Below are 26,597 nucleotides of genomic sequence, written 5' to 3'. Positions count from 1 at the left end.
TTTGTGGTCTAAAATTTAATACAATATATAACGGAAAGTGCATTTCTATTGATCCATTGTGGTTTAGAAATCAATTACAATGTTCCACTGTAATTGTTCCTTAGTAGCCCCACTTTATTGCATTTGGCACTGGTTATTAAAAGGCCAGAATCTGAGCAATCTTCATCTGGGAAACACAGTGAAAACACATGAAAGTTGCAAAGCACTGAAAAATCAAATTTACAACAATTTCTCATTAATGGATGGTTGCCAACACAAATATTAAGAGCCCTATTCTCCCAACTCAATTGTATTTAACATCTAATATATTAATAAAGTTTTACATCCCACGTTGTAGCTCTTCAAGGGCTCCGAAGCAGCTTACAAGACAAACACCCACAACATTAAAAATATAACTTAAATTAAAAACCTCACAAAGTAATTGAATAATTGAACCAGGAAAAGCTTCAACCATTGTCCAAAGGCCTGTCTGAACAGAGATGGCAAAGATGGCCAACAAAAGATAGCAAATGAGTGGGCCTGATGGGTCTCTTTAGGAAACTGTTCCTTCAGGGCTGGAATTCTACACATACTTACTGGGAATCAAGTCTCCATTGTAAAAATAATTATTGCTGAGTAAAAATGCACAGGATTGCGCTGCAACATAGGAGTGACACCTGGAAGAGGGCCTCCCTTATAATTCCAGCATCCATGGGGGAACATATGAGTTACCATCAGGCCTGAACATATCACAATGATTTTGTGGGTCGGAAAGACATACAGCAACACAATAAGTAAAAGCTCCTGGTCTTTAATTTAAAAATCAAATTGGAACTCCAGATACACCTATTTTATAAGAAATGGTTTGGTTTCATCGTTATTGCCCTTTTTCTTAGTTGTATATCTCAGGATGAAAGCTATAAATACAACAACAATCAATCTCACTTAAACCTAATGAAATACTGCAATCTAAATTCTGATGTTATCCAGTGCTTTCCACCTACTGAGAGAAGAAATCCATCAACAGAATGAGGTTGGGAGGCAATTTCCTGCTATTACCCTTCCTCCATGCAACCCTCTAAATATACACTGAAGGGTCCCCTAAACCACTGGAACAGATTTAGGCAGATACAAGGGGGGGGGAGGAGCTGCAGGGATGAACAAGAAATTGCCAAAAATTGCCTGTTCCCTGTTCTGCCAACATATTCCTTCTGTTAGTGGATGGAAAGTGTTGGATACCACCCTATAATTTTTAATATTTTTTTAAAATGGAAAATGCAATTGTAAACCCAGACAATATAAACACAATTTTTACTGGTGCCAGCACGTGTTCTATTATTTTCCTCCATTGCTCTCTCAAAATAAGCTACATCCTGCCTCATATAAACTTTCTATTTTGTAGAAAAAAAGCACAGACTGTCATCTCAAGATGTTACTAGAAACACAATCTTGCTGTAACAAAGATAGCAGGGGCAATCTGGAAGCTTTATCTTAAAACAACTGCATGTGGATGTGAAATGAAGGCCACTTTTTAAAAAGGTTTCTCTGCAAACCTTGTGTCATGTCATAGCACGCATGCTGCTTACTCATCTACCATATAAAAGGGTCGGAATGAGCATGCTGCCAGAAGAATGCTATACTCAGGAGTTGCCATAGGAGAAAGGTTTAGTGCAGCTCACAGTTGTTCAGTGGATTTGGATTCACATTTATCCCCTTGTTTGATAAGGAAAGGGGAGCACATGGAAGCTCTGAGCACTGCAATGTGCTATTACATCAATGTATACATTAATTAGCTATGGCACATTTAGTGGATTTCATTTAGTAGGCTGTGTTTTATCTGTGCTACGAAATACATACTCTTACAACTCTGATTAGAAGGATAAGATCTATGTTGAAAACATTCACAAGGTGGGGATGTCAGATAAGCAGTGGGGATAATGGAGAAGCTTTCTATAGTGTTTTGAAAAGTTTCCTGATTTACTACAAATTGGTAATTTGATTAGGTTATACCACCTATTTATTTAATATACTTTATTGGGCTTCTTAACCAGTCAGGAAATTCTAGTCTTTTAAATATACCCATATTTTCTAAGTCATCCTTCTCACCCCACTCCCATCCCTTCTCCAAACCTCTGGTTCAAATGGCTTTAAAATTTCAGAAAGCCATTTCTTCCCTTCCTTCACAAGACACCCCCTTCCATGTTTAGGACAGATAAATAATTGGGGATTCTTAAGAATATTTCCAGCTCTTCCACATGTTCTTTCACACTATAAAAGTAAATGAAATAGTTTTCCTTGCTGTCAAAGCCTTGTTTCAATCCAAGTGCTAGTTAAAAGCACACATACATCAAGCAGTATATGCTCACACTGGGGGGAAAAGTTGTTAATGCCAAGAAAGCTCCTTCTTAAAAATAACGATCTTTCAGTTCTCCATATTACACAACTTCCTTTTTCAAAAGGAACAGTTCATCTACATTTTTTTTAAAAAAAGGTATCTTCCCCTTTCAACTCAAGCCACTGTTGCTTGAGAATACACAGGCACTCAAGCTCTTCCACATTATTAATAATTTGTATCATATTTAATTATCATTGCACAAACAAAACACTCTTGGCATCAAGGCTTTAGTTGCATTTTCAGTGAAATCTGAACAGCAGTCTTGAAATGCCTTTGCTTTCTCCCCTCCCCTATGAACAGCTCAATGCTACACAGCACAAACCTCTATTCATCATCTCATATTGCTGCCAGAAGTAGCTCTGAAGGAAACACTAACTTTTTCTGTAATACAAAAAACCCCCCACCCTTTGAAAATGCTAAAAGTCATACCTTCTTTAGACTCGTCTGTTTCGGAGCTCATGGTATCAGACTAAGCCTCTGGAGATTACAGATGACGTGCGTGTCTGAGAAGCAACAAAGTCAACTTCTCAAAAGAAAAAAGGGGGCTGGGATTAAGAGAGGAAAAATTCTGTGAAATCAACAAATCATAGTTCAGCTGCTCTAAAAGATTCCGCCTCTTTCTGAATGGCATCTGAGCAACTCTCTGAAAAGGAGCACCTTTGCAGACACTCATTTTATTTGCAAGAAACAACAGTTTATACATGTTGTCCTCCTATTTTAGCCATTCAGTTAATTGACTTCTACTTGTTAGAGCCTGTTGAGCAGCGTCAGCACACATATGCACAACATGAATGGCAGCTAAGACAAAGCAGCAGAAAAGCTGCCTAGTTTTTCTTATCCCATTAAGAGGCTGACAAGCAGCCTGGGCCTACAACCTCCAATCTAAACAATATTTTGAGCTATTAGGAATTAATATGATACCTGAGACTGAATTTACCTTACAGAGAAAAAAGTTATTCAAGGATGCAAAAGGTACCATTTTTAAAAAACAAACAATATGATTTAAGCATTGTTTCTTCCGGCTTTATTTTAAAATTCAACCTATGTCTTTTTAGCCATTCACAAAAAGGAGCAATTTCTGGTGAGATTTTGATGAAATATTTTTATTCCTGCTCATTATCCGTACATGCTCATTATCTATGCATTTCATGGCTATGGCTCAGTTCAGATAGATCTCACACTAATCCATAGTTTGTGGTAAGCAGAGTTTAGGACCCAAACTACAGTTTGGGCTTCCAAATGTACAACAGGGGAATCATGCCTTGTAGCACTTTGTTCTTTACATTCTGCCCTTTCAGCTTCCTAAATTTAATGGGATAGAAGCATATGGAGGCAGACCCACGCCTGCAAGGATGGTTTCTCAAACATTATACCAAACCATATACCTGGTTTAGATTATGCATATCTGGCTGATCCAATTATTGTGTGGAGGAAAGACCAAGCATGCCTGCCATCCTCACGCTTGCAGCATGCAAGCCGCACCTCCACTAGCCCCACCAATCATGTGACCAGGAGTCGGTATGTCAAACCTTCGACTCCGACTCCTCTATTTTTCTACTGTCCGACTCAGACTCCTTCATAAATGGCAAATGTATATTAATTTTTCTACTGTCTGACTCTGACTCGGACTCCTTCATAAATGGCAAATGTATTAATATTAAAATATTAATTTTATTCTGAAGTCGGAGTCAGTACATTTCTACTGACTCCGACTCCACCCAAAATTGCTTCCGACTCCGACTCCACCCAAAATTGCTTCCGACTCCGGCTCCATAGCCCTTCATGTGATGATAGGGCATGTGAATGCTGCCTATGCATATACCAGTTTTTATTTAGGAATCAACTAGATTTTAGTGTATGCAAATTTAAACCAAGAGTAGGGATGCTGAATAACTAACAAGGGAACACACTGACTGACCGAGATGAAATAAAAGGAAGATGGAAGCAATACACTGAAGAACTCTATAAAAGAGATGCAAGGATGACATATTCATTCATGGAGGAACCATATGATGAAGAACCAGAAATTTTAGAATGCGAGGTGAAAGCTGCTCTTAAAATTCTTGGAAGAAACAAATCACCAGGAACAGATGGCATACTAATAGAGTTGCTACAAGCTACTGAGACTGAATCTGTCCAAATTTTGACTAAAATCTGTCAAGAAATATGGAAAACTAAACAACGGCCCACAGACTGGAAGCGTTCCATATACATCCCAATTCCAAAGAAAGGGGATCCCAGGGAATGCAGTAATTATCAAACTATTACCTTAATATCCCATGCAAGTAAAGTAATGCTCAAGATTCTACAACAAAGGCTCTTACCATATATGGAGTGAGAAATGCCAGACATCCAAGCTGGATTTAGAAGGGAAGAGATACCAGAGACCATATCGCAAACATACGTTGGATAATGGAATGGACCAAGGAATTTCAGAACAAAATCACCCTGTGCTTTATAGATTACAGCAAAGCCTTTCACTGTGTAGATCATGAAAAACTATGGGATGCTTTAAAACAAATGGGGGTGCCATAGCATCTGATTGCCCTGATGAGCAATTTATACTCTGGACAAGAGGCTACTGTAAGGACAGAATATGGGGAAACCGATTGGTTCCCCATGGGAAAGGGTGTGAGACAGGGGTGTATTTTATCACCCTATTTCTTTAATCTGTACGCAGAACATATCATACGGAAAGCAGGATTGGACCAAGATGAAGGAGGTATGAAGATTGGAGGGAGAAATATCAATAATTGAAGATATGCAGATGATACCATACTACTAGCAGAAACCAGTAATGATTTGAAACGAATGCTGATGAAAGTTAAAGAGGAAAGCTGAACGTCAAAAAGACTAAAGTAATGACAACAGAGGATTTATGTGACTTCACAGTTGACAATGAGGACATTGAACTTGTCAAGAAATCAGAAGTCAAGAAATCAGAAGAAGGCTAGGACTGGGGAGGACAGCTTTGAGAGAACTAGAAAAGGTTCTCAAATGCAAATATGTATCACTGAACACTAAAGTCAGGATCATTCAGACCATGGTATTCCTGATCTCTATGTATGGATGTGAAAGCTGGACAGTGAAAAAAGCTGATAAGAGAAAAATAAATGCATTTGAAATGTGGTGTTGGAGAAGAGCTTTGCGGATACCATGGACTGCAAAAAAGACAAATAATTGGGTTGTTCTAACAATCAAACCAGAACTATCGCTAGAAGCTAAAATGATGACACTGAGGTTATCATACTTTGGACACATAGTGAGAAGACATGATTAATTAGAAAAGATGATAATGTTGGGAAAAACAGAAGGAAGTAGAAAAAGAGGAAGGCCAAACAAGAGATGGATTGATTCCATAAAGGAAGCCACAGATCTGAACTTACAAGATCTGAACAGGGTGGTTCATGACAGATGCTGTTGGAGGTCACTGATTCATAGGGTCGCCATAAGTTGTAGTCGACTTGAAGGCACATAACAACAACATATGCGCTGCACTCATGTTTTGTCCCTACATGGCCATATGAAGCCTATGCAAGTGGACCCAGCACTCTGGATAGGCAGGTGTGCTCACAATCCACTCTATGAATTAGACGGATCCAGGGGTATGGGGCATTGTATCAACTGGCTCATAGTCAGCATAACCCATACTTTGCAAACTGACTTCCAACTATGGCAAGCTAGCTTGTCAGGTCAGACATTACAAAAAACCATAAAGGCTTCCTTAATCATGGTTTGGGGTGACATCTGACTGAATATTTTCTTTTTCAATGAAATACCTACTATTCTGATAGTGACATAGCTCTGTACTAGCCTGTTCTTAAGTTATTTAAAATGACATTTTTGTTTTCATGTGAGCAAAGAAACTGCTTCTATGAAGAACGATCCAAGTAAACTGTTTTAGCATTCACAGTTGAAGATTAGAATATTGGTGCTAAAGATATTAATGTTGTGCTTTCTCTAGGAACAACTCCATTCATGTGTCTTGTTCAATAGGCTTTAGTGCCGTTTTGTCAGACTTTAAGTGAAACTCTGAACTAAAAAGGTGCCATACAGTATACAGTAGTCAGGTCAGAGTACCTACATACAAAGCTGCTATGTCTGAAAAATCATTTATTTTTATTTATAGGCCTTATGACTGACAAAGAATAAGTGATGCTTCACAAGTTAATTAAGATTGGGCTTTTTTATACTGCTGTAGCCTACCTTGACAGATACACAACTGCAGCGTCTCCCAAGGGCTGCTGCAATTGTGCCAATCATGCCACTAGATGTGCTGGTCTCTTGTGCAAGAGGCTCTGTTGAAACCAACATGAGATGACTTTGAAGGTGAATGTTAGATCTCTTCTGAAGAAGCCCTCCCTCGACTCTGTCAACGCAAATAGATACTGGCTAGTTACCAATCTCCTGAGAATATGGAAACTGTTCATGAAATTAACTACAGTTCAATGCAGAAAAAAGGAAGGTTCTGTTGGTGTAGAATTTACTTGAGGTAAGGAAACAACAATTTTGAAAGACTGCTATATTCTTCCTAAAAGAGGAGGTTCACAGCTTGGGGATTCTTTTAAATCTGGCCTTGTCTTGCTTTGGCAGCATCCAGATTCAATAGCTTTAATTCATGATACACAGGGCTCCTTTCAGCTGGATCAGAATACTGTAAGATATTAACAGGGGTTTTCCGCAATGAACATTTTACAGGTATTGAAAGATGTATACTGGTTTCTAGTACATTTCCTAGCTCAGTTCAAAGTTCTGTTTTTGACCTACAAGACCCAGGAGTCCTCAAAATTTTCTACCCCCTGGGGCCCATGAGTAACAAACCTATCACCAGTGGAAGTGGACATTTATTTATTTATTTATTAAATTTATTAGTCGCCCATCTGGCTGGTTGTCCAGCCACTCTGGGCGACGTACAAGATAAAAAACAATACATTAAAACGTTAAAATTTAAAACCATAAGAGTAAAAACCTAACACACCCGAAAAGCCTGCCTGAAGAGCCAGGTCTTCAAGGCCCGGCGGAAGCTCATCACAGAAGGGGCATGGTGGAGGTCATTTGGGAGAGAGTTCCACAGGGTGGGGGCCACTATTGAAAAAGCCCTCTCTCTAGTCCTCACCAGTCTAGCTGTTTTAACCAGTGGGATCGAGAGAAGGTCTTCTGAGGCTGATCTTGTTGAGCGGTATCTCTGACGATGCTGGAGGCGCTCCTTCAGATAGACTGGGCTAAAACCGTGTAGGGTTTTAAAGGTCAAAACCAACACCTTGAATTGGGCCCGGTAAACAACCGGTAGCCAGTGCAACTCCTTCAGCACTGGAGTGATGTGATCTTGCCGGCGGCTGCCTTTAATCAGACGAGCCGCCGCATTCTGTACCAGTTGCAGCTTCCGGACCGTTTTCAAGGGTAACCCCACATTGGCATAACTGGCTGGCAATTACTGACATTTCTATTTAATCTCTCTTTGGAAATTGCTAAATTCTTTGCGACAGCAGTTTCTTTATGGCAGGCAATTCCATAGTTAAGTAGAGACATTAACTTTGGAGGCATCATGCCTCAGCCTCCCCATTTCATTTTATTAATTCATTTTTTATTTTGTAGGCTCTCTTTTCGGGTACAGCCAAGGGTGGCTTACATTTCATTTTAGGCAGAATTTCTGGATCCATAGGGTTGAAATAGAAAAGGCTTTTATATTTTCCCTTCTGCCTCCAGCCCACATGTGTCTCAAAGTAGTTTTATCCCTGTCCTGCCATTTCTTCTTCCCTTCTCTTGAAACTTTACTAGTATTACTTTTAAAAATATTAACCTTTCCTCTTTCTAATTTCTCTCAATGCCCCCTCTTCTAAAGAGGAAGAAAGTGGATCCAGAGTGTGGTCAACGCATCATTGCGGGAGGGAGTGGTTCCAGGCACCTTGAAGGAGGCGGTGATCCGACCACTCCTGAAAAAGCCCACCCTGGAGCCATTGGTTTATGACAACTACCAACTGGTTGCAAATACTCCCTTTTCAGGGAAGGTGATTGAGAGGGTTGTGGCGCAGCAATTGCAAGTATTCTTGGATGAAACAGATTATCTTGACCCATTCCAGTCTGGGTTCAGGCCTGGTTACGGGACTGAATCAGCCTTGGTTGCCCTGATAGCTATAGGGCGGTTTAGAAATGCAACTAAATAAATAAATAAAAATAAATAGATGACCTTTATCAGAAGGCGGACAGGGGGAGTGCGACCGTTATTCTTACTTGATCTCTCAGCGGCTTTTGATACCATTGACCATGGTATCCTTCTGGGCTGACTTGGTGAGCTGGGTATTGGAGGAACTGTTTTACAGTGGTTCCGATCCTATCTCCAAGGTTGCTCTCAGAGAATAGCATTGGGTGACTGTCTTTCAGCCCCCTGGCAGTTGTGCTGTGGGGTGCCACAGGGTACCATCTTGTTCCCCATGCTGTTTAACATCTATATGAAAACCTTGGGAGCAGTCATCAGGAGATTTGGGGCAAAGTGTCAGCAGTATGCTGACAATATCCAGCTCTATTCCTCTGTAACATTTGAATTGGGAGAGGCAGTGCAAGCCATGGACCGGTGCCTGGACTCAGTGGTAGGCTGGATGAGGGCCAATAAACTGAGTCTGAATCCTAGCAAGAAGGAGGCACTGTGGGTTGGTGGTTCCTGAGTTCGGATAATTAGTCAGTTGCCTGCTTTGGATGGGGTTGTACTTCTTCTGAAAGAGCAGGTCCCTAGTCTGGGGGTGCTCCTGGATCCATCTTTGTTGCTAGAGGTCCAGGTGACCTCCGTGGCTAGGAGTGCCTTTTACCAGGTTCGGCTGATAAGACAGCTGCGGCTGTATCTGGACTGGGATGGCCTGACCACTGTTGTCCATGCACTGGTAACCTCTAGGCTGGATTACTGTAATGCGCTCTATGTGGGGCTGCCCTTGAGGTTGGTCCGGAAGCTGCAGCTAGTGCAAAATGCAGCAGTGAGACTGCTCACTGGGGAAGGGTATCGCCAACATGTCACCCCACTGCTGAAAGAACTGCACTGGCTGCCCACTTGCTACTGGGCCAAGTTCAAGGTTCTAGTCTTGGTGTACAAAGCCCTATACAGCTCAGGACCAGGATACCTGAAAGACCATCTTACCCCTTATATACCCAACCGATCACTGCGCTCTGCAGGTGAGGGTCTCCTGCAGGTACCATCTTATCAGGAGGTTTGTTCTGTACAATATAGGAAACGGACCTTTAGTGTGGCAGCACCTACCCTGTGGAATTCCCTCCCCTTAAATATTAGGCAGGCACCATCTCTGCTATATTTTCGGCACCTTTTGAAGACTTTCCTCTTCCAACAAGCCTTTTAAGTTGAGACCTATCCCAGTCTGTGTTAGAATTGCTTTTAATATTTTTTAATATCTTTAACCCTTTTTAAAAAGATGTTTTTAAAGTTTTTTAAAAAATGCTTTAAATGTTTTGTTTAAATGTATTTTAAGGTCTTTTTATGATGTTTTAAAGTATTTTTTAGTGTTTCTGTTTGCCCCCCTGGGCTCCGGCAGGAAGGAAGGGCGGGGTATAAATAAAATAATAAATAAATAACATAAATAAATAAATAAGAAAGGATTGGAAGCAGACAAGAAGGAAAGGAAGGAGTCAGAGTCAGTGCCAGGCATGCCGGGACCCTTGGGTCCCAGCCTGCCCCGGGCCCCAGCACCTGCACGGACACACTCCCCACCTACCTACCTTGAAGTGAATGCTGCCTGCACTGTGTGTGCATGCCTGCCATCAACCATGATGGTGGTCAAGGCTTCCCTATGGGGCTGATGCCTCCACCGCTATCTTGGTTGATGGCACACATCAGTGCTATGCGCGCACATACCTGCCACCAACCAAGATGGCAGCAGGGGTATCAGCCTCTTAGGGAAACCTCAGCTGCCATCTTGGTTGATGGCAGGCTTGCACCTGCAGCGCAGTCAGCATTTCCTTCAAGGGAGAGGTAGGTGGGGCATGCAGGTGGGCATTGCAGGCCTGCATGATAGTAGGGGGGTATCTGGGAACTCCCTCTCTGCAATCTGCGGCAAGGTCAGGAGCCGATGCTGCCACGGATTGCCGAAGGGAGCGCTACCTACCCACCCACCATAAGGAGGGCCCTTCAGGGGTCTGTTGAGCCCCAGGGGCCCTCAGCCAGGGCCCAACCTGGCCGCCCTCTGGTGCTGGCCCTGGAAGGAGTGTGGGAGCCAAGGAAACCGAAGGGTCAGCAGCAGCACTGGAGGTTTCTCCTTCGACTCATTCCCTCTTTCCCTTCTGCCTCCCTCCTTCTTCCATCACAACCAGTCAATCAGTGTCCATTTCCTTTCTTTCGTCCCTCCAACTTCACTTTTCCTGCTACATCCTCACTCTTGCTTTGCTTTCTTACCAGCCCCTGCTCCTACATATGCCTATGAACCGCACGTGCAGGTAGCTGCCAGCAACTGTCCAACTGAAAGGCTACTGAATGATCAGGAGATAGACCGCAACACTGAGGATCACTCTGTAACTTTTCCCACCTGAACCTCTTGATAGTCACCTTCAGAAGACAGGGGCCTTTTCTATTGTGGCACCTTGTTTCACTGGAGTCTATGATAAGAACGGGCATGTTCAGTAAGTACCAACTGTCAGTGCTCTAAAAACCACACTCACTGCTGTTTGGCTTCACTAATCAGGGGGCCACATTCAAGCCAGACATTTATTCCACTTTAAACACTCATGGCTTCCCATAGATAATCCTGGGAAGGGTAGTTTGTGAAAGGTGCTGAGAGTTCTTAGGAGACTCCTATTCCCCTATCAAAACTCCAGTGGCCAGAGTGGTTTAACAGTTACCCCCTCTTCTGGGGATTGTAGCTCTGTGAGGAGAATAGGGCATCTCCTAACAACTCTTAAAACCTTTCACAAACTACATTTCCCAGGATTATCTGGGGAAGCCATGACTGTTTAAAAGTGGAATAAATGTCTGCTGTGGATGTGGCCAGGGACAGCTTCGGTTTAAATTTGGAGGGAGACTACATGTCTCTACTGTAGAATAAAAAGGTGGGGAAAACCCTGAAAAATAATGGTACTTTAAACAATGTTTTCCGTTTGGAAAGGAAAGGGGCTTTCCGTCTGAGCAGTGCCCACCTGCCCAATCTCCTCCCCACTCCTCCTTCCTCCCTATTCCTCCCCTTCCTTCCCTCCCCTGCCCCCAGGGCAGGTCAGTTTCACATATCCTAACCATGACTGCACAGAAGTAAATCCCATTGAACTCACTAACCACGCCCTGCCCTCCCCCTCTTATCCCTCCACTCCAGCCATCCCCCCACATGGTCAGTTTCACCTATTCTAAGCATTATTGCAGTGGAGTAAATCTGACTGATTTCAATAAGCATGCAAATGAGCAAACCTGTCTTTCCCCTCCCCTCCCCCTCTTCTCTCCAGCCTTCCACCTTCTCCTCCTCCCCCATGGTCAGTTTCACCTATCCTAAGCATGATTGCAGGGGTGTAAATCCCACTGACCTCAATAAATATGCAAACGATCAATCCATTCTCAGCAAACTTGCACAGGATCCCATTTCTTACCTCCCAGATACTGTAGAAACAGTAGTAAAATAGGAAAGAAGCAAAGTAAGAAGAACACCAACAAACATACCAAAAATATAATTCTCCATCTGTGAAGATGCAGTCCTGATTGCAGGTGTTGCCACTGCTCACCATATGCTCAGCAGCACGTTACCAAATTCTTCCAAGCTACATGGGAAGTGGATTGGACTGTGAAAGACCAACCCAAATTGGGTTTGTAGTTTTACAAATTTGTAGGGCAGTACAATCTCTCTCTCTCTCTGTCTCTCTCTGTCTCTCTCTCTCTCACACACACACACACACACACACACACACAAAAGAGCATTACATCAGATAACACAGATCTACAATCTCAGAATAATTCATGTGGGAACCCCGAACACATGAATATTTTAAACAATCCCTGTGCGATACAACTTTAGCTTCAAAAGAGTTTTGACATACAACAGTATCTGTGTATGAATCCTGGATGAAATTAGACAGAATTAGCTACTGTTACAAGTTTTGACCTAGTTCTCTTCCCCTAGATAAAAATGTATAATTCAGTAAATGTGGCGCAGATTAAAATGTTTGAACTCAAAACTGTTTGTATCAGAGACTTGTTCCAGCTTTAGAAAATGTAGCTGTATCAACATGCCACTAGGTGGCACTGCATCACTAAAAACCATATCCTTTTACACAGGAACAGGTTTGTGGTTGGTTGGTTGGTACACTAGAGGTATTCACAATAATTTGAATTTCATAAAAGTATATATTTTTTAATGAAGTTGTCCTTTTAATGTTTTTTTCTTACCGTATCAATGAAAAAGATTTATTTTCAACAAGGCTATGGGAGGCAATCCACAAATCACACCTATCCATGAGCATAATGAAAAAACATTTTTTAAAAATGGTCACATCCTCTAAAACAGAGAGAGAACAAAAACTCGTTAATTCTGACATACGTTTCTATGGATCTATTTAGGAGGAAAGTCTAGAATGTAACTCAAGTTACCACAGAGTCCTTCCTATAGTTTGTGAGCTTTTCTAAGTAAAATGTATTAGTTTCAGTACCCCACCCCAAATGGCTTACATCAGATGTGCTGAAAACCAGAGGTAAGACTCAGCAGTATACTACCAAACGTATTTTGTAGGCATTATGTTTGACCTCAGGATTCCACTTTTTTCTTCAGTCAAACCAGATTATACCAACACCCATGTAACCAAGTTTATCCATAGTGCAAACAAAGACATCTGAGCAGCAAACAGTATATATTTAGTCAACAAAGAAATAAAAGGTGTCACTTATTTTTTTAGATGTTTAACTTCCAACTCCTCAAGGAAACTACCTTATAGTATGTATTTAAAACTCAGCCCAACCATCATTTTTTTTGAGTGGGTTCACACTACCTATCAATGCATAAGAGATTTTACAGCTAGAGCTCCGCATAAGCATATGGGCGCATTCAAGCTGTAACAAGCACCCCGCGCCCTGTGAAGGTTAAAAGGCACAGGGAGGGTTGTCTACATTTGTTTGAGCCCCTGAGTTATTGTGGAAAAGGACAAAAGCAATTTCTCGCCGCCAACCTGGGAGGGTTGGGCCAGCTAATTGCAAAGAAGATTCCCCCCGACAAAAATTTATGGGGGGACGCTGGCTTGCAGCAGGGAGCAGCCGTTGCCTACCAGCTGGAAGACCAAAACCTCTCTTGGGAAGAAGAGCAAGGTCAGCCAAGTCAGGGGGCCGAATGGTGTGCTGTTTGGGCAGTGATCACAGGTGAGACAAGAGTGTCCCTGCATGTCTACATAAGCCCCTGGGCAAAGAGTAAAGAAGTAAAGAAATGGGCAGAAGAGGAAGGGGTGGCTTGGATCTACCCTCCAAGAGCGGCCACCCTAATGGAAAGAACCAGTGGTCTGAAACAGCAAATCAAACTTCTGACAGTCAGGTTGGATTGGAAGCACTGGAAAGGAAGAAACCTGGAAGAAGCCAGCCATCTACTCAGTCAGAGAGGGCTCCTGGGGGGAGGGTCACCCATGGAGCGGCTTGTGAATCCTCCTTCGCTTCAGGAAGCAGGGGGGCACATGTGGGCACAGCTGCTGGAAATTGTTGGCTTAGCAGCAGAAGAGATTCCTGGATGGCCTCTTCAACAGAAGACCTGTTGCGTGCTGCCAAGGAAATACCGCTGTTCCTGGAGAGGAATCCTGGCACCCTGCCTGCGGCCGAAGAAATCAGCTTGAACTGGAACCTCCTGAAACCCACGATGGGGAAGAGCCATGTGGGCAAAGTTATGCACATGAAACTGTATGCTGGTTTGTGAGTAAGAATTTTCTTAATGCTGGCAGTGTTGCTATGCATATGTAACTGTGTGCGATAAGAGCACTTCCTCGATGATTTTAGCATTGCCTTTTTAAAAAAAAAGGCTGCTGAATGCTTAAGATTTATTATGGTGTGTCTGTTAGTATGTGGGAGTGTGTATAGTTGGTTGGGGGGAGGGAGAGAATTAAGTTCTTTGTTCTTCCTTTTTCAGTTATGATAAAGCTCACTGCATGCTTGTGGATGTTATGCTGCATTCCATTGGTCTGGACAGCGTCTGAAGTTAATGTAGAACTCAGCTATAGCCTGGCCAAGCTGGAAGATCAATATGACTGCTGGATTTGCTCAGTGATGCCTCATCATGCTGCTGGTTTTCCTTTAATGGTGGTGGATTTTAATAAAAGCTTATTGTGTGCGTTTTATGATTTTCTAAATGAGACCAAACAATTGCAGAAATCCTTACAGTCAGTAGTCACCCCACATGATACTGAGGGAGGACCCAAATGGTTTGATGTGAGGGCCACCCAAGCCAGAGCAGTCAGGATAGATACCCAGAAGTCCAACTCCACTGTTCGGATTAGGGGAGGATTTGAGCAGTTACATGACGGATTAGGATGGATCACCCCCTTGAGAGTAAATGCCCCACCACAGCCTGAAGTCTGTTGGGAACAAGTAAAGCATAATAGAACAGAAGCTAGGTTCCAGAGGCGAGTGGGCTTCAATAGGGGGTGTCAGACAGTGTACAAATGTCCCAATCCCAGTTAATAGTGAGCAGGGCTGGGTATGTACTAGTTGGACCCTACGACCTGGCATTAACTGGGTAGCCCCTAATGGGAGTTATTGGATATGTGGAGACTGGGATTGTTATAGGGTCCACATAGATTTGAGAAAACCCTAGAAAGCCCTTTTGTGGGAAATTATAGGGCCTGGAAAATCAGATGGCAAAGAGACATTTTCAGCTCAGCTGAGTATGCCTGGGCCCTGTTTCCCAGTGGAAGGGTGGCTAACATAATGTACAAAGTAAACATCTTTGGAAGAGCAATGGAAGTAGTTTTAAATGCCACAGCTCTGCCCTAGAAGCAATAGGGATAGAAATGACAAGCATGAGAGCAGCAGTCCTGCAGAATAAACTCGCCCTAACTTCGAGCATGGGTAGAACATGCGCGATGCTACAGCAAGAATGCTGTGTGTATATCCCAGATAAACAAAGTGTAGTGAATCATAGTGTAGCTGCTCTATATAGACAAAGCAGTAAAATAAAGCATTTAGAAGAAGATTCCTTCTTAAATCCTATCTTAGAGTGGTTTCAAGGAATAGGAGGCTGGTGGAAACAGTTATTCTCCATTGGGCTCACTCTTATTTGTGGTGTTATATTGATATGCATATGTTTGTCTTGCTGGCGTAGTTTTAATGGGTAAAAATGTATGGGACCCCGGGTGATCAAACGATTAGGGCAACGAAGAACCGGCCCCCCTCGGGGGTAAGAAGAGCAATGTGACGCGAAGAGAATTGACACGTCCTTTGATCATCCAGGGGTGGAATGTATACCCTGTACCAGTTTGTTATTTCCAGCAAGCAAGTAAAGGCCTATAGCAAGATATAATAGCCTTATGTTAAGCATAGATTTAGAATGCTAGTGAGCCTGAAGGCTTGTATTCCCCTTTCAGGCCCCTGCATCCCATAATCATCTGAAAACCTAAGTTAGGAAAGGGCATGATGACCTGCCCAGTATAATGCTGGGAATGCACCTTGTTAGTTAGAGAGGCATCAAAGGAGCCCAATTAGGCATATATTCAAGGATAAGGTGTTTCATAGTTGGCTTAGATTCCCAAAGGAGGTCAATAAGGGACGGCTAATTTATTTATTTATTTATTTAATTACATTTCTAAACCACCCTATAGCAACAAGCTCTCAGGGCGGTGTACAAAAAAAGTAAAAACAGATTAAAATACAAGTAAACATAAGAACAGTGCGCTATAAAGAAAATATAAACAAAACTAAGACAAAAACAAATTAAATTTAAAATTTAAAATGCCTGGGCAAAGAGGTAGGTCTTTACCTGGCACCGAAAAGATAACAAAGAAGGCGCCAGGCGTATCTCATCAGGGAGGGCGTTCTATAACTCGGGGGCCACAGCTAGATGGATGAGTCCAAGGACGGTCAAATAGCAAAATAGTATAGCACCTGCTCGTTAGCAGAGATGGGAGTGAAGATACAGCCGACATATAGTTTGCCAAAGAAGTGCCAGGGAGTTTTCATATAATTTTCTAGCAATTAAATGGCTTTTGAAGATGTTCTGTGAGAAGGTCAAAAACCCTATTATTGGTGTTATGCTGTAACGTTTAATGCATGAAAAATATTATTTGTGTATGTAACCCTGCCAATATTGTATGTAATCATGCCAATGCCACATGCTAGCTTCAATACTATAAAAGTGTGCCTCAATGGGGTGTTCAGTCCGAGCCAGCTACTGCAGAGCTGTGCGGCTGTTCCACTTTTATTGGGAATACTTGGCTGTATGCTGTAAGTTACTCAATAAATTTTAACTCTTTGTAAGCAAACCTCTTGTCTGCATCTCATCTCTGGTAACCCAAAACAACCTGAAGTGTTGCAATCTGGATATTACATTTTTGAGAATTCCCTTCCTCCTGCACACAATCCATTTTAGACAAGTCTAAGACTTCCCCAGTGTTGAGGGCCAATGCAATCCAGATCAGTCAACTTGACATGCAGACTTTCTACTTTCCCAAACTTGCCACGGTGGGGAACAGTGAGAAGGGCTTGTAAAGAGCTTCTCTCAAATGTAGCAATAACAAACATGTGCAGCAATTGAAGAATGTTGAAAACCATGGGAATTGCAGTTGCCACCGTTTCCAGTATCTCTGGATGCTGCTCCAGACACATACAGGACTTCAAGAAGGACCTATCTGTGCTATTGGCCTATCCTATTCTCAGTGATGTGCTCCTGATGACAATGAGGCTTATTATCAGTTCACTATGGTCTGTTAAAAAGAACTGATTTATTTCAAATATTGAGCAGAAGCAGAGTTTTGAACAGTTCCATTCCAAACCAGACACAGCCATTTACCAACACTAGATGTATAACTGATCACAAACATTTCAAAAGCTGAGTGGAATCTGATTCATCACAGGTACACAAGACTTACTGTAATTTGCATTCACCACAACTTTGATACATTTCACTATTTTGCAAGCATGATGCTTGAACTCAGTAGTGCTGTTGGTGGGTGGCTTGTCTGTTTAGAGATGGTGTTCAGCCTGCTCTGAGTGTAGTTGTACTTCCATTAAATGGAAAGATGAGTAGATTCAACAAGTTCTTAGAAAAACACTGACAAGACATCTATGAAACTCAGGTTATGAAATCTACTAATTTATAATAGATTAAAATAGGCTAACATGATTTGAGTAAATGGATTCTGTGAAAGGAGAGATTATCAGCTTGCAAGTAAGCAATGTACACTAAGTTGAATCCAAAGGTCCCATGGGAATCAATGTGTAAAAGTTAGTTGCAACTAATAGTCACACTGATTTCAATGGGACTCAAGAGTGACCACTTTGCTCTAGAAGAAATCAAAGTTGACATTAATCATCTAACTTGACTGCAGTCTTTTCTTATTCCTTCAAAGATTATTTGGATACAATACAATGGAAAATATTTATTTTCTCACTGTATTCTGATAGGACATAACATATCTTGTAACACCACAGCTGACAGGTATTTCTGCATCAGATAAAAGATCCAAAAATCCAAAACACAAATGAATTTATCTTTGAATGACTTCATTCATATATTCCTGCTAAATAATCTGTTCCCTATTTTATTAGCCAGAGGGCACAAATACACATGGGAATATATTGGTTTTTAGAAATTTATTGCTTTCATTGGATTGTCTTCAGTTGGCAGATTCCTGTTTTAGCACAGGACATTTTCTTAGCCAGTTGAAAATAATATAGCATTTTCTATTTTCTCTCAGTCTGTAAGCATCCAAGACATTCTACCTCATATGGAGTGCTAGCTTAGAAAGAAGTATTCCAAGCTCTTTGCCCGCTTATGAAATATATATTGTGACATTTTTAGCCAATTTAAGAAAGGCTTAGGGAGCTGTCTTATACTGAGTCAGTCATCAGTCCATCTAGTTCAGTAGTTCTTACCCTTTTCCACTGCCAGCACCCCTTGGATTTCCAAAATATGCTCTCGCACCCCCTGAAAAAATACTGTTCATTTTTTTTATTTTAATGTGTGTTTTAGCCTAACTTAGCTAAGATTAAATGAATTTTAAAAACTTTTGAACGACGACTTGCACCCCTAGAAAAAGTGTCTCACACCCCTGGGGGTGTGTGCACTCCAGGTTAAGAACCACTGATCTAGTTAGTCTTGTCAACATTGAGTGGCAGCAGGTCTCCAGGGTGTGTGTGCGCATGTGCATGCGTGTAACAGAGAGAGAGAAAAACACAGATACCTTCAAGTGACACTTACTAGTTGGGTCCTAACATTACTGTTCATTCCTCCTTTCTACTGATCATTTAAACATGGGGTGGGGTAGGGGACCAAGGCACATGCGACAGAGGCCAGACCTGTTTTCTGGACGTCTGGGTGTACTAGTCAAACGTAGTTAAGACACTTCTGTTTTAGCTGCTACCTGAAAATCCAAAAGCAATTCTAGGTCTACAAGAAAACCCAAGTTGCATACCTTATGATTAAAAGTTGAGGGAGTGTGACCTTACCCAGCACAGGCAAACCGGTTATTTGGATCCAATGGATCCCTCAACACCAACATTACCGTATTATCTGGATTTAGTTTAAATCAGTTTCCTATATTCTTCTGAATTATTCTGGAAAAAAAAAAAATCTAGTAATTAGATACAACATTTGATTATTCCCAATTAGAAGATAGCACAAGCATTGATGAACCTATGCCCACAGCAGTTATCTGCAGTGGAAACTGATGTAGTGAGCTGGCATGCTGACACAGTTCTTGCTCAGCCAAAGATCAATAAGCAAATGCATCCCAAGTAGGAGGAAGGAAACAACTGAATTTATGCTTCCTTGCAATTAGAAAAACAAATATGAGTCATGTTACAACACGGGTGTTCCATTTTATTACTGCTCAAACATCTAACAGCCACAGAGTTAATACTGAAAATATTAAGAGAGTGTTATAAAGAGTCTAGGAATACAGGGAAGAGAAGAGTGAAAACAAGCTCATTTAATGATTTCAAGGATCCTGCTTAAAAAGAGCTCCTTAAAATATGATGATTCTCAACTACACAAATGGATGAGACGAAAATTGCTGCATTATAATCTTTGGATTGTAGCTATCCTACAATGAGCACTAACACATACTTTCAACTGGCCCATTAACATTTGAGGAGGGACATTTTGGTTACACAGCATTTGGAAAGATAATTTATTAATTAATACTGGAACGTATATAGTTGTGTTGTGGAGATCATATCTATACAAATGAGCTATTAGTTCTTCACTTTTATACTTTGTCCACAGATGCAAACCACATAAGTAGTCTACCCATGTGTTATAGAATCACAGAATAGTAGAGTTGGAAGGGGCCTATAAGGCCATCAAGTCCAACCCCCTGCTCAATGCAGGAATCCAAGTCAAAGCATTCCTGACGGCTGTCCAGCTGCCTCTTGAATGCCTTCAATGTCGGAGAGCCCTCTAGGTAATTGGTTCCATTGTCGTATGGCTCTGTTAGGCAGTTTTTCCTGATGTCCAGTCGAAATCTGGCTTCCTGCAACTTGAGCCCATGATTCCGTGTCCTGCACTCTGGGACGATCAAGAAGAGATCCCAGCCCTCCTCTATGTGACAACCTTTCATGTACTTGAAGAGTGCTATCATATCTACCCTCAGTCTTCTCTTCTCCAGGCTAAAAATGCCCAGTTCTTTCAGTCTCTCCTCATAGGGCTTTGTTTCCAGTCCCCTGATCATCCTTGTTGCCCTCCTCTGAACGCATTCCAGTTTGTCTGCATCCTTCTTGAAGTGCAGAGACCAGAACTGGACACAGTACTCAAGATGAGGCCTAACCAGTGCTGAATAGAGGGCAACTAGTACTTCACGTGATTTGGAAACTATACTTCTGTTAATGCAGCCTAATATAGCATTTCCCTTTATTGCAGCCACATCACACTGTTGGCTCATATTCAGCTTGTGATCAACAACAATTCCAAGATCCTTCTCACATGTCATACTGCTAAGCCAAGTATCCCCCATCTTATAACTGTGCATTTGGTTTCTTTTTCCTAAGTGTAGAACTTTGCATTTATCCCTGTTGAATTTCATTCTGTTGTTTTCAGCCCAATGCTCCAGCCTATCAAGGTCCCTTTGAATTTTCTTTCTGTCTTCCATGGTATTAGCTATGCCACCAACTTTGTATCATCTGCAAATTTGATAAGCATGCTTTGTACCTCCTCATCCAAGTCGTTAATAAAAATGTTAAAGAGCACTGGGCCCAGGACCGAGCCCTGTGGTACCCCACTTGTTACTTCTGCCCAGTTTGAGAAGGAACCATTGATAAGCACTCTTTGAGTACGGTTCTGGAGCCAACTGTGGATCCACCTGATAGTTGTTCCATCCAGCCCACATTTAGCTAACTTGCTAATCAGAATATCATGGGGCACTTTGTCAAAAGCTTTGCTGAAGTCAAGATATATTATGTCCACAGCATTCCCACAGTCTACAAGGGAGGTTACCCGATCAAAAAAATGAGATGAGATTAGTTTGGCAGGATTTGTTCTTCATAAATCCATGTTGGCTCCTAGTAATCACTGCATTGCTTTCAAGGTGCTTACAGATTGACTTCTTTATAATCTGCTCCAGAATTTTTCCAGGGATTGATGTTAGACTGACTGGTCTGTAGTTCCCCGGTTCCTCCTTCTTGCCCTTTTTGAAGATAGGATCTTGCCCTTTTTGAAGATATGTTATTGTTTAGAAATAATAATCTGTAAGATTTACTTTCCAAACATTTCTCACTGCACATTTTCATTTATGTTGAGCTTAATCTGAAGTCAGCAGGGAATACATAAAAACTTGGTCCTACTTTTGTTAGTATCAACTAAAATGTTACCCTGAATAAAAGGTAGTCCATAGGCCACATTTGCACATCACAATAAACCACACGTGTCTCACTGAGTCTTTGGCTTGCATGGACAAAACGAAGATTTATGTTAAGCTTTTACATTCACTAAATCATGGCTTCACATGCCTTTCAAACAAGGGAGCCTGGCTTAACAAGCCATAGATTGTGAAGCTGGCTTGTTTAAACTAACCATAGTTTAGTGTAAATCAAGACTCCCAAGTCTGGATGAAGTGAGAAGCATGGTCTACTAAAAGCAGAAGTGAAAGCTTCCAAATTCCTCCTCTGAACCACATGGAAGAGAGGCAGAAAGGAAATGAGCCTGGGGTTCACTGCAGCTCATGCACAACACACTAAACCATGATTTAGTGAAATGGGATATAGTCACTTTATTTGTGTACCTTTTTTTTAGTTATTATGCTATTAATGCTTTAAGCAGACGTGTTACCCACCAACATTACCTCTATAGGACACACTTGGCCTCCTGCATTTTATGAGATTTCACATGGGAATAAAAACTATTAGGTGGTCAGACAGAGAACCAATCACATAGTTCCTTCATGTGTTAAGTATAAACTGAATCACTGGTAGACAAATGGTAACGTTCTCTGCCCCATAAAATAAGCTTAAGAGTATCCAGTAGTGACTCTTCAATAGTAGAAGGCTCTTTGATCCAGCAAAAGCGTCTGCCAGTGGAATAAGGAAGGCAATATTCACAGATTCATCCTTCCCGTAGCAGCCCCCATCTTCTCCCAAAATCTTCTCCAGATGTTTGAGGGTTCCTTCAGAACACCATGGGAAATGCAAATTGATGAAGATAGTTTCCCTTCCTGTTTGGCTGACAGAAACCTCTGCTGGAATCAAAGAGCCTTCCACCAGTGGAGGGACAGTATGGCATACAACCCATGGTGATTTTTACCATTCATTTTGTAAACTTTTGACTATGAGACAAAAGGATATTTAGCATACTATTCTTGCCATTGTTTCAACAACTTTATTACTTATTCATACTTTTATTCCAGCAAACCTTTCTAGCAGTCAAGCTATCATGATTTTTAGATTATTTGTTAACAGAGTATTCAAATAGCTTGATTTCTAAGCACAAAGCTATTTCCCTACCAACTATTCAAAGAAGTGAGTTGATAAGAGATTAGTTTTGGCAGAGAGGAAAGGAAGGCAAAGATATGAAACATGTCCTTTTGCCATGGCCCATCACTTCCTTCCTGATTCTTTGACAGACTTATTTTAAATTATATATTTTATATATTATTTTATGAAATATATATGATATACATCAAATAATAAAATACAAGAACATATTTATTACATTTATATACCGCCCCATAGCCAAAGCTCTCCTGGAGGTTTACAGCAATTAAAAACATTAAAAACAAATATACAAATTTTAAAACACAAAAAACAATTTAAAAACAATTAAAAATTGCTAAAAAATATATAAAACACATGCTAAAATGCCTGGGAGAAGGCACATGAAAGTGTTCATTGTCCTTTAAGGGTCAGAACTATTTAACCAATTATTTTGGATCATGTGAAAGTTTTCTTCACACACCCTTTTCTATCAGCCCGAGAACAAACTATTTTGGCATAGGGTGAGCCCACACCACAGTCTTACTGTAGCCTCCCAGTTATGTGTCATGTTTTCTGGCCAGGCTCTGTCTGGGTCAGAAGTGGACTTGGAGGGAGAGCAGGCATCACCTGGAAAAGCATTACTTCTCTTCCTGGACTAACCAGTCCAAAGGATGTGGCCTTACTGGACTTCTCCAGGTCAGAGGACACCCCTTTATAATTCATCCATCACCATCTCCGTGCCATAGGAGCCAGTGGTTATAGAAAAAGGCAATGGTCATTTAAGATAATAAGTAGTTCCTCAGAGAGGGCAGGGCTAGGAGGTGGTTTATGCCAGCCCTCATAAGATCCCAGAAGGCATCAGTATGCTGATGAGGCAACAGCTCTCCCAGACCGAGTCCTAGCCAGCATTGGCCACTGTGAGCTCTCCAGAGCACTTACAAGTGTCATTTTGTTCTGCCTAGCCTTTCCACCAGGGTTGGGATCTGGCAACATTGACCGTGACTAGATCACCAGCCTTGCTCTGCCCCCACTCTTCGGTACACTGCCTATTTGGTGCCCAGCATCCCTGGGAACCTAACACAGGAGAAAACAGGAAACAATGCAGCTTCCCATGCTCATTCTCTGAGATTGATTGAATTTATTTATATGGCATCTTTCCACAGTGAGCTGTGTCAAAGTGGCTTATAAGAAATATCCACTTATGGGGAATGGAGGATGGCTTCACCAACCTGGTGCCATCCAGATGCTTGGCCGACATGGCTGGGGCTGATGAAAGTTGTAGGCTAAAACATCTGAAGGGCACCAGGCTAGCTAAGTCTGGACCAGGATCTCTGGGAGGTCTAGTCCTAAAATCTTAATATATTTTTGTGCATTACAACTTGTGGTCAAAAACAAAATGATCTGGGGAATATGTTATTCTGCTTACTACTACCAGTTGTAATATGCAAAACATGACCTTGGGCATATTTTAGCAAAGCATGTACAATAAAATTTACTAGCATTTATGTGAAAATGATGGTTGTACAACATTTTAATTATGCATGACAGCCCTAGAATTTCAGTATTCCTCAGTGTCTTCTATTGGTCTTCTAGAGAATAATATTTGATATAGAAACATAAATGTTGGTTTTCATTTTCTTTTTAATACAATGTATGTCTGGTAGACACAAGTTCAGCCAGAAACTCTCAGGCCATATTTGTTTCCTCATGCTTCTCCAGTTCTGCCTCTTCCCTAATACAGCAAAAAGGTACTTCACAAGTTACAGCTCTCTGTGAAAGCTGGATCCTTCAGTGCACTTGTGCTGTTGCTTTCCACTGCAAGTTGCAAAATATGAAAAGTGTACTTGAATAGGCACAAATGCACATGGGTAATGCATGAACTCTAGAGTACTCATGTGTCTCTGGTCTAGGGCAAATGCCCAAGTATTTGTTGTAGTAAGTAGAAGTGCATATCCCAACACATTTGGGGTTTGACCATACGTTGTAATAAACAAACATATATTAAGATTTTAGAATTAGACTGCACCTTGCTTTTGCAGAGCAATGGAAAACAAATTATTGTTAGCATACATTGGAGCCCCACAATTAGGAAACTGATGTAACTAAAAAATGAAAAATGGAAATGGACTGCCTTCAAGTTGATTCCGACTTATGGCTACCCAACGAATAGGGTTTTCATGGTAAGCAGTATTCAGAGGGAGTTTACCATTGCCTCCCTCTGAAGCTAGTCCTCCCCAGCTGGCTAGGGCCTGCTCAGCTTGCCACAGCTGCACAAGCCAGCCCCTTCCTTGTCCGCAACTGCCAGCGGGGGGGTGGTAACTGGGGTCCTTGGGACTATGCAGCTTGTCCATGGCTGCACAGTTGGCAGGGCACATAACCCTTCAGCCACTCACTGTGGGGGTGATCTTTAGCTGGCCCTTCACACCCAGGAGACACGAATGGAGATTTGAACTCACGTAACTAAAGGTATCATTTAACGATGACACAAAAGCTAGCTAGCTTGAGAATGTTGCTCTCTACATTCTACAAGGACTGGAAAGTTAAACTCTAACTTAACAAGAAACACAATGATCAAAGAGGAGTTAAGGTGTTCATATAAAACACAAAATATAAAAATTTAATGCATATATATTGTAAAAACTTCATAAAATCACTGCTAGAATTCTGCATGTGGTATTGAATCAATGCCCATATAAGGTAAAATATAAAAAACAGAATACAGCCATAAAATTCTACAGATGTAATAAATCAATGCTTATGCAAGATAAAATACAAAAACAAAGTGCAGCCAAACACGTTTCAACAAAGAGCTTCAGTGGCCTTGTGACTTATCAGGAATACAATATAAAAGGCAAAAGATAAAAGTATTACTAATTAATTACTAATGGTGTCTCTGGATTTTTTAAACAAACCAAACAGCTGATTGTTGGAAGAGGATACTGTAAACCCACTTACCCTTATTTATTACTCTCATTGATAACGGCTGATACACTGGCAATTAAAAAGTCAAAATCTCTGCATAAAAATAATTTAAAATTAGAATTTAATAAAATGCAATAATAATAATTAATAAAGCTAAGATTTCACCATTAGTGCATACCATTTTCTCCTGTTGGTATATTTCTAAAAATAGTAACAAGGTTTCACCAACATTATGCATCAATCCCGCAATGGTTTCAATAGCAGGATGGATGCATAATGTTGGTGAAACCTTATTATTTTTAGAAATATACCAACAGGAGAAGATGGTATGTGCCAATGGTGAAATCTTGGCTTTATTAATATTATTAAGGGTAAGGGTAAGTGGGTTTACAGTATCCTCTTCCAACAATCAGCTGTTTGGTTTTTAAAAAAAATTCAGAGATACTCACCATTAGTAACTAGTGTCTTAACACTTTTTTTATCTTTTGCTCTTTATAGTGTATGCCTGATAAGCCACAAGGCCACTGAAGAAGACTCTTTGTTGAAACGTGTTTGGATGCACTTTGTTTTTGTATTTTATCTTGCATAAGCATTGATTTATTACATCTGCAGAATTTTACGTTGTATTCTGCTTTTTGTATTTTACCTTATATGGGCATTGATTAAATACCACATTCAGAATTCTAGCCAGGGCTGTGGAGTCGGAATCAGAAGTGATTTTGGGTGGAGTCGGAAGAAATGTACTGACTCCGACTTCAAAATAAATTTTGATTGACAAATGTTTTAAAATATAAATTCAAAATGTTAAAGAAGCTTCCCATGAAGTCAGCTGTAGTTGAGCATTTCACCATAACTCAAGATGGAAAACATTTTGTGTGTCAGTGTATGACACAGGACCCAGATGAAGACAAATGCTGTGATGACAAGATCAGCGCATATTCAGAAAGCGATAAAAATGCTCCTATGAGAGCTTCCAATTTAAAAAGTTCTTGTTGTTTGTTTCTCACAAACAAATGAATGGTAGAAAAACCACTTCCACTTGTGTTTTCTTGGGAGGGGGGGCACAAGTGGAGCAACCCACATGCATTGTTTTGGTCTTTGGATAGTTGGAACCTGTTCCTGCTCACAGGGTCCTGAGAGAAATGTGCCTCATATGGCCAAAGATTCCCAGATGATGAGGTTTGTCTGAATGTTGCTGCTTCTGTGTTCTGGAGAGAGTCCTCTAATGCTGGTCAGGAATAC

The 26,597-nt window shown here is 41.2% G+C and overlaps 1 protein-coding gene across 3 annotated transcripts in view; it reads right to left on the bottom strand.

Annotated features, from left to right (window-relative positions):
* TNFAIP8 (TNF alpha induced protein 8) overlaps positions 1 to 26,597 on the bottom strand; it is a 57,200-nt gene that overhangs the window by 19,327 nt on the left and 11,276 nt on the right. Inside the window, exon 1 of one of the 3 annotated variants that reach the window (XM_061624700.1) lies at positions 2,804 to 2,907. The exons of the other annotated variants lie outside the window; for them this stretch is intronic. Coding sequence (XP_061480684.1) covers positions 2,804 to 2,834 — 31 coding nt within the window. The 5' untranslated portion in view covers positions 2,835 to 2,907. Of the gene's footprint in view, positions 1 to 2,803; positions 2,908 to 26,597 lie in introns of those variants that run through there. 3 annotated transcript variants of the gene reach the window in all.

The sequence above is a fragment of the Rhineura floridana genome, chromosome 1 (genome assembly GCF_030035675.1).
Source record: "Rhineura floridana isolate rRhiFlo1 chromosome 1, rRhiFlo1.hap2, whole genome shotgun sequence".
In the NCBI taxonomy this organism is placed as follows: Eukaryota; Metazoa; Chordata; class Lepidosauria; order Squamata; family Rhineuridae; genus Rhineura; species Rhineura floridana.
This window is presented reverse-complemented; position numbering and strand designations above follow the sequence as displayed.